At 37.5% G+C, this 13083-nt stretch overlaps 1 protein-coding gene across 4 annotated transcripts in view; it reads right to left on the bottom strand.

Moving 5' to 3' along the window:
• The window catches only part of LOC115219209 (fibronectin type 3 and ankyrin repeat domains protein 1), a 28189-nt gene extending 15624 nt beyond the window's left edge, over positions 1–12565 (bottom strand). For 2 of the 4 annotated variants that reach the window (XR_005001874.1, XR_005001875.1), the window contains exons 1-3: positions 12282–12559; positions 7543–7726; positions 4738–4865 (exon numbers count right to left, since the gene is read on the bottom strand). Coding sequence is in view for 2 of the 4 variants with exons in the window: in XM_036508896.1 (XP_036364789.1) it covers positions 4738–4865; positions 7543–7726; positions 12282–12291 (322 nt within the window). In the remaining 2 variants the exon portion in view is untranslated. Of the gene's footprint in view, positions 1–4737; positions 4866–7542; positions 7727–12281 lie in introns of all 4 variants that reach the window. The other 2 variants (XM_036508896.1, XM_029789335.2) reach the window with 2 other exon arrangements.
• Between the last annotated feature and the right edge of the window lie 518 nt (positions 12566–13083).

Below are 13083 nucleotides of genomic sequence, written 5' to 3'. Positions count from 1 at the left end.
GCAGGATGGCCTGCTGTGCTTGAGGAGACCTATTGTGTCAAGTTCATCAACATCAAAATAAAAATTGTATGGACATTGTAGTTGTGATAACCATGCCGGTGGCACGTAGGGCCTCACAGAGGAAATGACGAAGACCGAGACCTCTGAGATATGCTGTGACTGTGAAGACCCGACAATTGAAGTGAGTTTATGGCTCGCAGGACGGCCTGCTGTGCTAACCTTGGATTGTAGAGTGACCCGCTGTTCTTGAGGAGACCTGTTGAGTCAAGTACGTCAATACCAACATCAAAATAAAAATCAAATGGAAATTGTAGTTAAGATACTCGTGCCAGTGACACATAAAAAGCACTGTCCGAACATGGCAGATGCCAGCGCCGCCTGACTGGCGTCCATGTTGGTGACACGTAAAAGCACCAAATGATTGTGGCCGTTTGCCAGCCTCCTCTGGCCCCTGTGCCGGTGGCATGTAAAAGACACCCACTACACTCACAGAGTGGTTGGCGTTAGGAAGGCATCCAACTGTAGAAATACTGCCTGATCAGATTGGAGCCTGGTGCAGCCTCCTGGCTTCCCAGACCCCGGTCGAACCGTCCAACCCATGCTAGCATGGAAAACGGACGTTAAACCATGATGATATATATATATATATAAATATATATATATAAATATATATATATATAATATATACATATATATACATATATATATATATATACATATATATACATATATATATATAATTTCAATAAGTGATTTATAAAATGAAAAAATAGATATATGGTTAAAAATTTTTTTCGTTGTTGAAGCCATAAGATACATATTAGATATAAGGAGAGATAAAGGATAACAAAATAAAGATAAAAATAAAAATAATAATAAAAAATAAAAAATAATGAAAAGTAAATAAATAATAAGGATAGGTGGAGGTAACCCTAACAAAGCAAATTAAGAAATAATAAAGTAAGATAACCCATGCTAGCATGGAAAGCAGACGTTAAATGATGATGATGAGGAGGAGGAGGATACTATTGGATGTCGTTTTATAAAATAAGATGGAATATTACAGGCACTAATGTATGAAGAATCATTTATTTCTTAATTTGCTTTGTTAGGAATATCTTGATCTACCCTTATTATTTATTTACTTATTATTATTATTTTTATTTTATTTTTACCTTTATTTTGCAATCCTTTATCTCTCCTTATATCTAATATGTATCTTATGGTTTCAACAATGAAAAAAGTTTTTAACTTATGTCTATTTTTTCATTTTATAAATCCTTTATTGAAATTTTATATATATATTCATATATATATATATATATATATATACATATATATCATCATTGTTTAACGTCCGCTTTCCATGCTAGAATGGGTTAGATGATTTGACTGAGAACTGGTGAACCAGATGGCTGCACCAGGCACCAATCTTGATCTGTCAGAGTTTCTACAGCTGGATGCCCTGCCTAACACCTATTTTTGGGTGTATTTTATTTATTCTTTTATTTTATATTATATCATATTATCAAATTTTGCATTTTGTATACCTATATACTTTCGTGTATACTGGTGTAACATTCTATGATTTGCAGAGGGGTTGTAACTTCTCTCTACAGTTAATCATGACAAAATATAATACAATATGGTATTTATATTGATATATTTTTTAGTTATTTATAATTACATTTTATAATTATAATATATTCGTTATATATACATATATATATATATATATATATAAAAGATATTTTTGTACATACAGGGGTTGGACAAAATAATGGAAACACCTAGCATCATAACATCATAATTTTAAAATATCTATAAAACCATCGAAAGCTTGTTTATTTTTATGTTTTTTGGTTTATTATTAATGTTGCTTAAAACGTTTTGCTAAAATTGCTGTTTCTTTTCAGATATCATTGGAAAAAGGTAATTAAAATTCATTATAATGACAGATCTATTGGACTTTAAAAGGACAAATTGTTAGTGCTAGTATGACAGATGCTAGCATAACGAAAACAGCCGAAATGCTTGGTGTATCAAGATGTACTGTCTCGAAAGTAATGACCACCTTTGAGAAAGAGGGAAAAACCTCCTCGTTGAAACAAAACTCCGGAAGAAAACCAATACTTTCAGATAGGGACTGTCGGACTCTTACGCAAACTGTTAGAAATGATTACAAAAGTACAGCTCCCAAAATTACTGCAGAGCTTAATGACCACCTCGAGAACCCATATTCTGTTTGCCGGGAGATGCACAAAGTCAGATTTCATGGGGGTTGGGGGCTGCAATCAGAAAAGCACTACTTTCAAAAACAAACGTTGCAAAGCGTTTAGAGTGGAGTAAAAATCTACAGAATTGGTCCCTAGAGCAGTGGAAGAATGTTATTTTCTTGGAAGAGTCATCCTTTACCTTATTTCTGACCACTGGCTGAGTATATGTATGGAGACAGCCACAAGAAGCATTTGACCCAGATAGCCTTCTTCCAACTGTTAAACATGGAGGAGGATCTGTGATAATCTGGGGGTGGAGCTATATCTTGGAAATCTGCTGGTTTCCCTTCATGACAGAATTAATAGTCAACACTATTTAAGCATTTTATCTGATACAATTCATCCTATGGTTGTGGAACTGTTTCTGGGTAGAAACGCAATCTTTCAGGATGATAATGCATCAATTCACACAGCTAAAGTTGTTACTGAATGGCACAAGGAACATTCTAGTGAAGTTGAACATCTTATCTGGTTACCACAGTCCCCAGATCTCAATATTATCGAACATTTATGGAACATTTTAGAAAAACAAGTAAGGAGTCAATATCCTCCACCATTATCACTACAAGAACTGGAGACTGTTTTAGCTGAAGAATGGACAAAAATTCCTTTGGAAACAATTTAAACTTTGTACGAGTCCATACCTCATAGAATTCAAGCTGTAATTACTGCTAAAAGTGGTCCTACTCCATAAAATAAGTTTACCTGATATAGAACCAATTATCTCATTTTTTGCCTGGTTTTCAGTCAACAAAAAATGTGTACCTCTTTCTCAGATGAAATCTGAATTTATTTATGTGTCCATTATCGAATGGTTTTATTGTACAATGAAGCATTATGAGGTTTCTAATTTATATAAAAGTAATCTACTTTTAAGGGGCTTAAATTGGTTTATATATCCTTCTCTTACTTGGTCCTTATATCCCTTTGTAAATTTTAAAATTTTGCATTTTACTATGCAAAATATAATAATATATAAATTTTGCTAAATATTGGTTGTACTTTTTCCATCCCCTGTACTTTTAATGCCCATTTAGATCTCATTGTGACCTCCTTTGTTTTCTATTTAAGGACCCTTTTAACTGATAATAATAAAATAGTTTATATCACCTCTACTCTCCCTCTTTCTGGGCATATACCTATTTCTTTACTACCCACAAGGGGCTAAACACAGAGAGGACAAACAAGGACAGACAAACGGATTAAGTCGATTACATCGACCCCAGTGCGTAACTGGTACTTAATTTATCGACCCCGAAAGGATGAAAAGCAAAGTTGACCTCAGCGGAATTTGAACTCAAAACATAGCGACGGGCGAAATATCACTAAGCATTTCGCCCGGCGTGCTAACGATTCAGCCAGCTCACCGCCTTAATTTTCTGGGTAAATACCACTATCTTACTGACTTCTGATGAGATTTATTCCTTTCTGTAGTCATAGCGAATTTATAGCCATAGTAAATTAATGGTTTGGAAGAGTATCTGACAGTAATTAATTTATCATCAGCAGTTAGAACTTAACTGTCAATTGCCAGTGGTTTTAATTCTTAGTGGACATCGTATATTAGCTGCATTAAATCTTTTGATGGTGATAAGGAGATAGATAAATGTAGCCATATTACCATCTCATGACCACCGTTGCTATTCTCTTCTGCCACAGCAAATTATAATTGGGGTATTTTGTCCCCAAGTTCATTCCGCTACAATAATACCAGCAAGCATGTAATTCTTTTGTTCTCTAGTACTGATGAAATATTTGCTAAAATATCATAATGGAGTATCCTGTATGTTGAAAACCTATATCGTCTTATGCATGCAAAGAAAGCAGTATTTTTCAAATTGATGTAATATTAGGTTGTCCCAAAAGTTCGTAAACACTTGCGAAAATTGAATTTTTACATGCCAAGTACTAACAAAAACAACAAAAATTATTCCTCAAAATAAAGACCATTATTTTCCAAGACTTTCTACGAACTTTTGGGACAACCTTATACTTGCATTGTTTGATTAAATGGAACCGCCGGAAACGGTCATAATGCACTAATACCTTGACATCCTTGTTACTTATTTTGCTTTATATGTATATATATGTGTATATATACATATATATATATATACATATATATGTGTATATACATGTATATATACATATATGTGTATATACATGTATATATAAGTATATATATATATATATATATATATATATATATATAGATATAATATATATATAGGTATACATATAGCCTGGTGCAGCCATCTGGTTCGCCAGCCCTCAGTCAAAATCGTCCAACCCATGCTAGCATGGAAAGCGAACGTTAAACGATGATGATGATGATGATGCAGCCAGACTTTTCAATTAGTGTTTGAAACAGCCTCAGTATGGCTACGTCCACCTGGTTGGGAACCAATAAAAAAGAAAAACAGAAAGAGTAAAATATAAACAACTTAAGACGTTTGCTTACTTTCTGTGATAACTTTCATTGGAGGTGACCAGTTAGTGTAATTATTGTTACTTCGATGGAACCGAATTCTAAATAGATACTCCTGATATGGTTTAAGGTCCTCCACGATCGTATTTTCACCATATCCCCTATAAAAAAAAGATAAAAAGCAATATAGAATGGCTATTATGCTGGTTGTTTTTTTCTTTCTCTTTCTTTCTCTCTTTCATACACACACATACACACCAGTGTAATATATTTAAAAATGTGGAAATGCCAAGACTAGAGGATGATGGAACAACAGGTTAGAGGAGATAATGCTGGACTCAATGTTTTACAGTATTTAGTAGAAATTCTGAGTTCACATCTTGCTTGTGTTAAACTTGCCTGTCACCTTCTGCATGTATAAATTAATAGAATACCAGTGATATATTAGGGTCACTTCTATCAACTTGGGCCACTCTACAATAAAGTCTGGTTTAGCATCTCTTTTACTCTTTTACTTGTTTCAGTCATTTGTTTCCGTCTACCAAATCCACTCACAAGGCTTTGTTCAGCCCGGGGCTATAGTATAAGACACTTGCCCAAGGTGTCACGTAGTGGGATTGAACCCTGAACCATGTGGTCGGTAAGCAAGCTACTTACCACACAGCCACTCTAATTAAAATAAATATTTATTTCATTTGCTAGAAGCTATTTTGATTTTATATATTCTTTATACATTATGTTACACTAGGACAATGGACTAGCAGATTTGTTAAAGTATTGGACAAAATACCTTGTGGTATTTGTTCTGGTTCTTTACATTCTGAGTTCAAATCCTGCCAAAGAGAACTTTGTCTTTCATTCTTTTGGTATCAATAAAATAAAGTAGCATTTAACTACCGATGCCAATTTAATTGATTAATCTCCTCCCAACAAATTTCTTACCTTATGCCTATATCTGAAACAACTATCAATTACACTTTACCTGATAGGCTATAATTAGTTCCTAAATTTACCTTAATGCCTTAAAAATGGATGACTGAATCAGATGTAATACTTCTAGATGCAAAACATTAGAACAGAATACTTAGACTCCTCATTTTCTGTATGCCTTAAGTCACAGGATGGTTTTTCATTAAGATGTAAACACCTTATTTACCATTTAGCTGCAGATTCTTATTTAACTATGCTTGAGTAATTAGAAAGGTAATTTTGTTGGTGTGATTGATTTTTACATCATCATCGTTTAATGTCCGCTTTCCATGCTAGCATGGGTTGGATGAATGACTGAGGGCTGGTGAACCAGATGGCTGCACCAGGCTTCAATCTTGATATGGCAAAGTTTCTACAGCTGGATGTCCTTCCTAATGCCAACCACTTCGAGAGTGTAATGGGGTCAGTCAGGTGGTACTGGCAACGATCTCGCCTGTATCTTTTACACATGCTACCAGCACAGGTGCCACTAAGGCGATGCTGGTAACGATCATGCTCGGATGGTGTCTTTTACGTGCCACCGGCATGGAGGCCAGATAGCTGCTCTGGCAACGATCACGCTCGGATGGTGCTCTTAATACCCTCCTAGCACGGGGCTCAAGTGCCAGTAAGGCGACGCTGGTAACGATCATGCTCGAATGGTGCCTTTTAAGTGCCACTAGCACAGAAGCTGGTTAGCCGATCTGTCAATGATCACACTCGTATGGTGCTCTTTGCACCCCGCTAGCACGGACGCCAGTCATCGAATTTGATTTTAATTTTGATTTGATTTCACTTGCCTCAACAGGTCTTTGCAAGCAGAGTTTTAGTGTCCAAAGAAGGGAAAGGTATGCATAAGTGGGCTGGTAACACCCCTGGCATAAGCCACGAGATTATGGTCTCATTTGGCTTTTTACAATTTGATGTAAACTCCCAGTCAACAATGGAATAGGAATAGCAGAGGTTTTGTTTGTTAGGAAAACTGGTGCAAGAAAAACTATGAAATATATACACTTGCAAAACACAATGGCTGAAGTAATCATAGTAAAACTTGGACTCGTGACTATGTGAGCTAGTAATTCAGAATCTTAACCTCAAAACTAGTAATATTTTAGGCCACCTTATACAGTAGTGGAATTGGTTACCACTTTTTTTAAACAAAACATAGCTTTGACTACAACAAATACCTATTTCTTTACTACCCACAAGGGGCTAAACATAGAGGGGACAAACAAGGACAGACAAAGGGATTAAGTCGATTATATCGACACCAGTGCATAACTGGTACTTTAGTTATCGACTCTGAAAGGATGCAAGGCAAAGTCGACCTCGGTGGAATTCGAACTCAGAACGTAACGACAGACGAAATACCGCTAAGCATTTCGCCTGGCGCGCTAACGTTTCTGCCAGCTCGCCACCTGGTTACCCTGTGTAGTCTGTACACCTCATTCTATGCCACTGCTTAAAACCATAGCACTTTGCTTGACCTGCTAGAAACAGAACCAAAATCTCCTTCATATCTTTTATTTCTCAAAAACAAAAAAGACACATAGGATAATGTGATCCTAGATACACTGTGCTTAAATAAAAGATGGATTGGTCATCAATAGAATGTTTCTGATCATGAGTCTGCTAGATCAGGGTTTACTTGGGACTAAATAACAATAAAAATAGCCCCAGATGTACTGTGTTTGAATAGACATGATCATTTATGGTTAGTCAAGCATTGAGTTGGTGTTAGACAACAGCAACAATAACAATAATTTCCTGATAAATGAATATGCCTTAATATTTTTTTGCTTGTTTTTTTTTTTGTTTTTTTTTGTTATCTACCCCATAGGAAATATCTCGACAAGGAGACATACATACGTATATACATTTTTCCACTCGTTCTCTTCTTCTAAGGTACCCTCAGTTTGTTGCAAGATGGTGTAGATTCTCTCTGAATCACATAGAATGTGGTATTTGAACTGAAGCAGAGAGGAAGACCAGTCAAGATGCACAGAATAATGGTTTGAAGCAATCACATCAGCCTCTGAGATTTCAGTTTTATCTGACAAGATAGAAAGAAATTAAGAGAAAATAATAATAATTAATTCGTTTATTAGCCACAAAGGCTAACAAAAATCAAATAAAACATGTAAAGGACAAAATACAGGACGAAAGTTACAAAAAGGGTTTTGTCCGTTTGTAAAGTCCGTGTAAAAATACAAGATAACAACAAAATTGTAACAAGTAAAAAAATCTCAATAGAGGGAGGCGCTTCGAAAGGTTACTCATGGAAAAACCCATAAAAGCCACGGGAGCTTGGTCAAAAGGTGGGTAGAGAGCCCCGTTCTCCTTTTATATTACCTTTTTTTTACAGGTGTATCCTCAGAATTGGTCTGTTTATACTGGATATCTTTTGATGAAATTTTATATAAATACCTTTCAAATGGCATAGATTACAATTATAAGAAATTTGTGGGGAAAATTTTTTCAATGGGGTGGGGAGAGGACTTTCGGAAAATTCACACGATGCGATTTTTTAATATTGTAAAATATTCAATACAGCTCTTCTTACTCCCAACGGTGGAGATGTGTTAAAAACAACAGCTAAATTGCCCTTAACTTTTTTTCCACAGTGAAACCATATTCAACACCGTATTTATGAATTTGTTTCTCTCACCATGATAAATGGGATCTTTTTTTTAAGAAACCCTTTTATTACTCAAACGAAAAATAAATTAATCAAAAAATTTTTGTTTTAAATTTTTTTCCATTACACTGAAGCCAAAAAATAATTTAGGAATCTCTTTCTCTTCAAAAGTCCTCTCCTTATCCCCACGGAAAAAATTTCCCCCACAAATTTCTTTATAATCGTAATCTATGAAAGATATTTATGTAAAATTTCATGGAAAGATATCCCTTTTCGGCTATTTCCCTAAAAGATACGAGAGGAAAAATCGGATCTCATGAATTTTCCGAAAGTCCTCTCCCCACCTCCCGGTTTGTTGGCGCAAACTTTTATTCACCCTTTTGTTTTCATATTCGTTTAACACACGTTTTTTTTTTACACCTATTACACTTGTTTTTTTTTTTGTTTTTTTTTTGGTGGCCAGGTGTTAAAGAAGTAATTAACCTAACTTCTGATTACGGTAAATGGGTACTACTAGCGAACAGTGGTCCCGGTGCGCGCATCCGCGCTAGCTAGTCTTAAGTAGTCGATTCTACAACGACGACCTGGCAAAGTAAATAAAACACAAAATAAATAATTTGGTATTACTTGAGAACAGTGCACGCTCTCGCGTACTCGCGCATCTGCGCCAGCTAGTCATGACTAGTCGATCCTTACTTTGTGTTTTTGTGTGTTACTTACTTTGTTTAAAAAATTATTTACTTTGTGTTTTTGTGTTTTATTTACTTTGTTTAACAAAAATTATTTACTTTACTCTTTTACTTGTTTCAGTCATTTGACTGCGGCCATGCTGGAGCACCGCCCTCAGTCGAGCAAATCGACCCTGGGACTTATTCTTTGTAAGACCAGTACTTATTCTATCGGTCTCTTTTGCCGAACCACTAAGTGACGGGGACGTAAACACACCAGTATCGGTTGTCAAGCAATGCTAGGGGGACAGACACACAAACATACACACACACATATATATATATATATACATATATACGACAGGCTTCTTTCAGTTTCTGTCTACCAAATCCACTCACAAGGCATTGGTCGGCCCGGGGCTATAGCAGAAGACACTTGCCCAAGATGCCACGCAGTGAGACTGAACCTGGAACCATGTGGTTGGTAAGCAAGCTACTTACCACAGAGCCACTCCTGCGCCTATGTTGTTTAACAAAAATTATTTACTTTGTGTAAAATTTTTTTTATTTATTTTGTGTTTTATTTACTTTGCTAGGTAGTCGTTGTAGGATCGATTACTTACGACTAGCTAGCGCGGATGCGCGCACCGGCACCACTGTTCGCTAGTAGTAAATGCATGTATATAAAATAGCGACCCTATGTGATCTGCACATGCTGCACACCCAGAGTTACGCCGCTAACCGCTTCGCCGAGGTTGGCTTTCAGAGGTACTGAGTCGACAGAATCGACTGCCCTGTACTTTTAAAATTTCAGCTTATATTATCAACAACTAAATAAATGTAGACAGTGTTTAAAAAATCGTTGTTGTGCGGTCCCAGATCTGCACTGACTCAGCAGACCTAGGATGAAAGACGTCCCTGTCGTGCTCATCGTCTTTTTAGAAATTTTGATATTGATCCTGGCCTGTAAGGCCGTCTATTTAGGTATACCTATTTCTATATTACCCACAAGGGGCTAAACATAGAGGGGACAAACAAGGACAGACATAGGTATTAAGTCGATTACATCGACCCCAGTGCGTAACTGGTACTTAATTTATCGACCCCGAAAGGATGAAAGGCAAAGTCGACCTCGGCGGAATTTGAACTCAGAACGCAACGGCAGACGAGATACGGCTACGCATTTCGCTCGGCGTGCTGACGTTTCTGCCAGCTCACCGCCTTTTTAGGTATACCATATCCCTTTTTTAAGGAGATTGAATGAAGTTTTAGGAAATTTGCTTGCTATTTCTAGCAGGTCGATTGATAATATAGCCACTTGTTATATGGTCGGGTCAGAGACAAAAGCATTCATTAATAAAGTTAGTATTGAAAAGAAAGGCGATATTTGAATTTAGAGTATTACTTTCACTTTTGCCAACCAGCAGTTTGGTGTCATTTTATTTAGCGGCCGGTGAAGTCGTACCTGCAGCCACTTAACTTTTGGTGTGTGTATCGGCTTTTGCGTTGTTGTTTATTTTTTATATTGATGTTGTCGTTTTATATATATATGTAGGCAAAGCGTGTGTGTGTGTGTCTGTTTGTTTGTTTGTTTGTTTGTTTGTTCAGCACTCATGCAGACCAAAGACAATGTCGGCTCATCCTCAGCCCATGGAAAAAATAGAAATAAAAACTTTTTCGTAAATTATCGGACACAGGTAAAACTTTAAAATGAAGTCATGTACGAAATACCTATTTCTTTACTACCCACAAGGGGCTAAACACAGAGAGGACAAACAAGGACAGACAAACGGATTAAGTCGATTATATCGATCCCAGTGCGTAACTGGTACTTATTTAATTGACCCCGAAAGGATGAAAGGCAAAAAATAAAAAATCAGAAAGGATGAAAGGCAAAGTCGACCTCGGCGGAATTTGAACTCAGAACATAACGGCAGACGAAATACCTATTTCTATTTCTTTATTACCCACAAGGGGCTAAACACAGAGGGGAAAACAAGGACAGACATAGGTATTAAGTCGATTACATCGACCCCAGTGCGTAACTGGTACTTAATTTATCGACCCCGAAAGGATGAAAGGCAAAGTCGACCTCGGCGGAATTTGAACTCACAACGTAACGGCAGACGAAATACCGCTAAGCATTTCGCCCGGTATGCTAACGATTCTGCCAGCTCGCCGCCTTATAAGTCATGTATGAATACCGAAAGATTTCCACACACACACACACACACATACATACACACACACATACATACATACATACACACACACATACATACATACATACATACATACATACATACATATAAACATACATGTATATATTATAGTGGGGGTAGGCTGGTTTATTGAGTTACCCCCGGGTTATCACTCGGGGTAACCCCATAAACCGGCCTACCCCACTATAATATTAACTGCTCTACATTTTAGAGTGTACTTCTCCTCCAGATCTATGCATTTCTATAAACGATCCTACACACACACACGTATACATATGCATGTATAAACACACACACACACACACAAACACACCACACACACACACGCATACACAAATGAACAACAACGTAAGAAATATTCAAGACTAAGACAAGCAAGTGGGCCAGAGGTGTGATTTCAGAAAAAGAAAAAATAAAAGTGTGTGTGTGTGTGTAGTGGGGAAGAAATTCTTCACCGGCCGCCCTAACAAAACAGCACTTAACTACTGACCAACAAAAAGTGAAAGTGACACCTTAAAGTTAATCACCAAGAGAAATGCTAAGAAATCTTACAATGTTTTCTCACCTGAGATAAGATAACTGTTTATGAGATAGGCGTAGGAGTGGCTGTGTGGTAAGTAGCTTGTTTACCAACCACATGGTTCCGGGTTCATTCCCACTGCATGGCACCTTGGGCAAGTGTCTTCTACTATATAGCCTCGGGCCGACCAAAGCCTTGTGAGTGGATTTGGTAGACAGAAACTGAAAGAAGCCCGTCGTATATATATGTATATACATGTATATATATGTGTGTATGTGTATATGTTTGTGTGTCTGTGCTTGTCCCCCCACACGCACACACACACAACATCGCTTGACTACCGATGCTGGTGTGTTTACCTCCCCGTAACTTAGCGGTTCGGTTAAAATAAGACCGATAGAATAAGTACTAGGCTCACAAAGAATAAGTCCTGGGGGTCGATTTGCTCGACTAAAGGCGGTGCTCCAGCATGGCCACAGTAGTCAAATGACTGAAACAAGTAAAAGAGTAAAAGAGATATAAGATACAAAACTACCGTAATTAATATAAACACGACTTACCTGCTGACATTACAGGGTACGGGATAATATCCACCAACAAGAGTATAAGAACTCTTATGGTGACTGAGTGAATGGCTAAGATGACGGTCACTACTAGTATTTTTTTCTTCTCCCCCCTGTAAAGCCGGGTACTCTAGGAACACCCGCAAGTCTAAAACTGAACCGTGACACGACTGACAGTTAATGACAAATCCGCTCCACACGTGGTTTCTTACGCACGCACTCATAGCTCGCTGACATATCCGCATATGTAAACACGCATGCACACACACACATACACAAACACACACACACACGAATGCACACACACACACGCATGCACACTCACAAATACACACGTAAACATATACGAACACACGCGCACACGCATATACACCCCCCTTCTCTCACTCTCTTCTCTCTCTCTCTTTCTCTCTATCATACACATACACACGCACGCACACACGCATATACACGCACATACACACACATGCATGCACACTCACAAATACACACGTAAACACATACGAACACACGCGCACAGGCATATACACACACTCCCCCCTTCTCTCACTCTCTTCTCTCTCTCTCTTTCTCTCTATCATACATATACACACGCACGCACACACGCACACACACACATGCATGCACACTCACAAATACACACGTAAACACATACGAACACACGCGCACACGCATATACACACACTCCTTCCTTCTCTCACCCTCTTCTCTCTTTCTTTCTCTCTATCATACTCACACATACACACGCACGCACACACACACACACACACACACACACACATTAGGGTTATAAAACGGT

Source organism: Octopus sinensis, linkage group LG14 (genome assembly GCF_006345805.1).
Source record: "Octopus sinensis linkage group LG14, ASM634580v1, whole genome shotgun sequence".
In the NCBI taxonomy this organism is placed as follows: Eukaryota; Metazoa; Mollusca; class Cephalopoda; order Octopoda; family Octopodidae; genus Octopus; species Octopus sinensis.
Note: the sequence above shows the minus strand (reverse complement) of the source record. Positions and strands in the feature narration are given on the sequence as shown.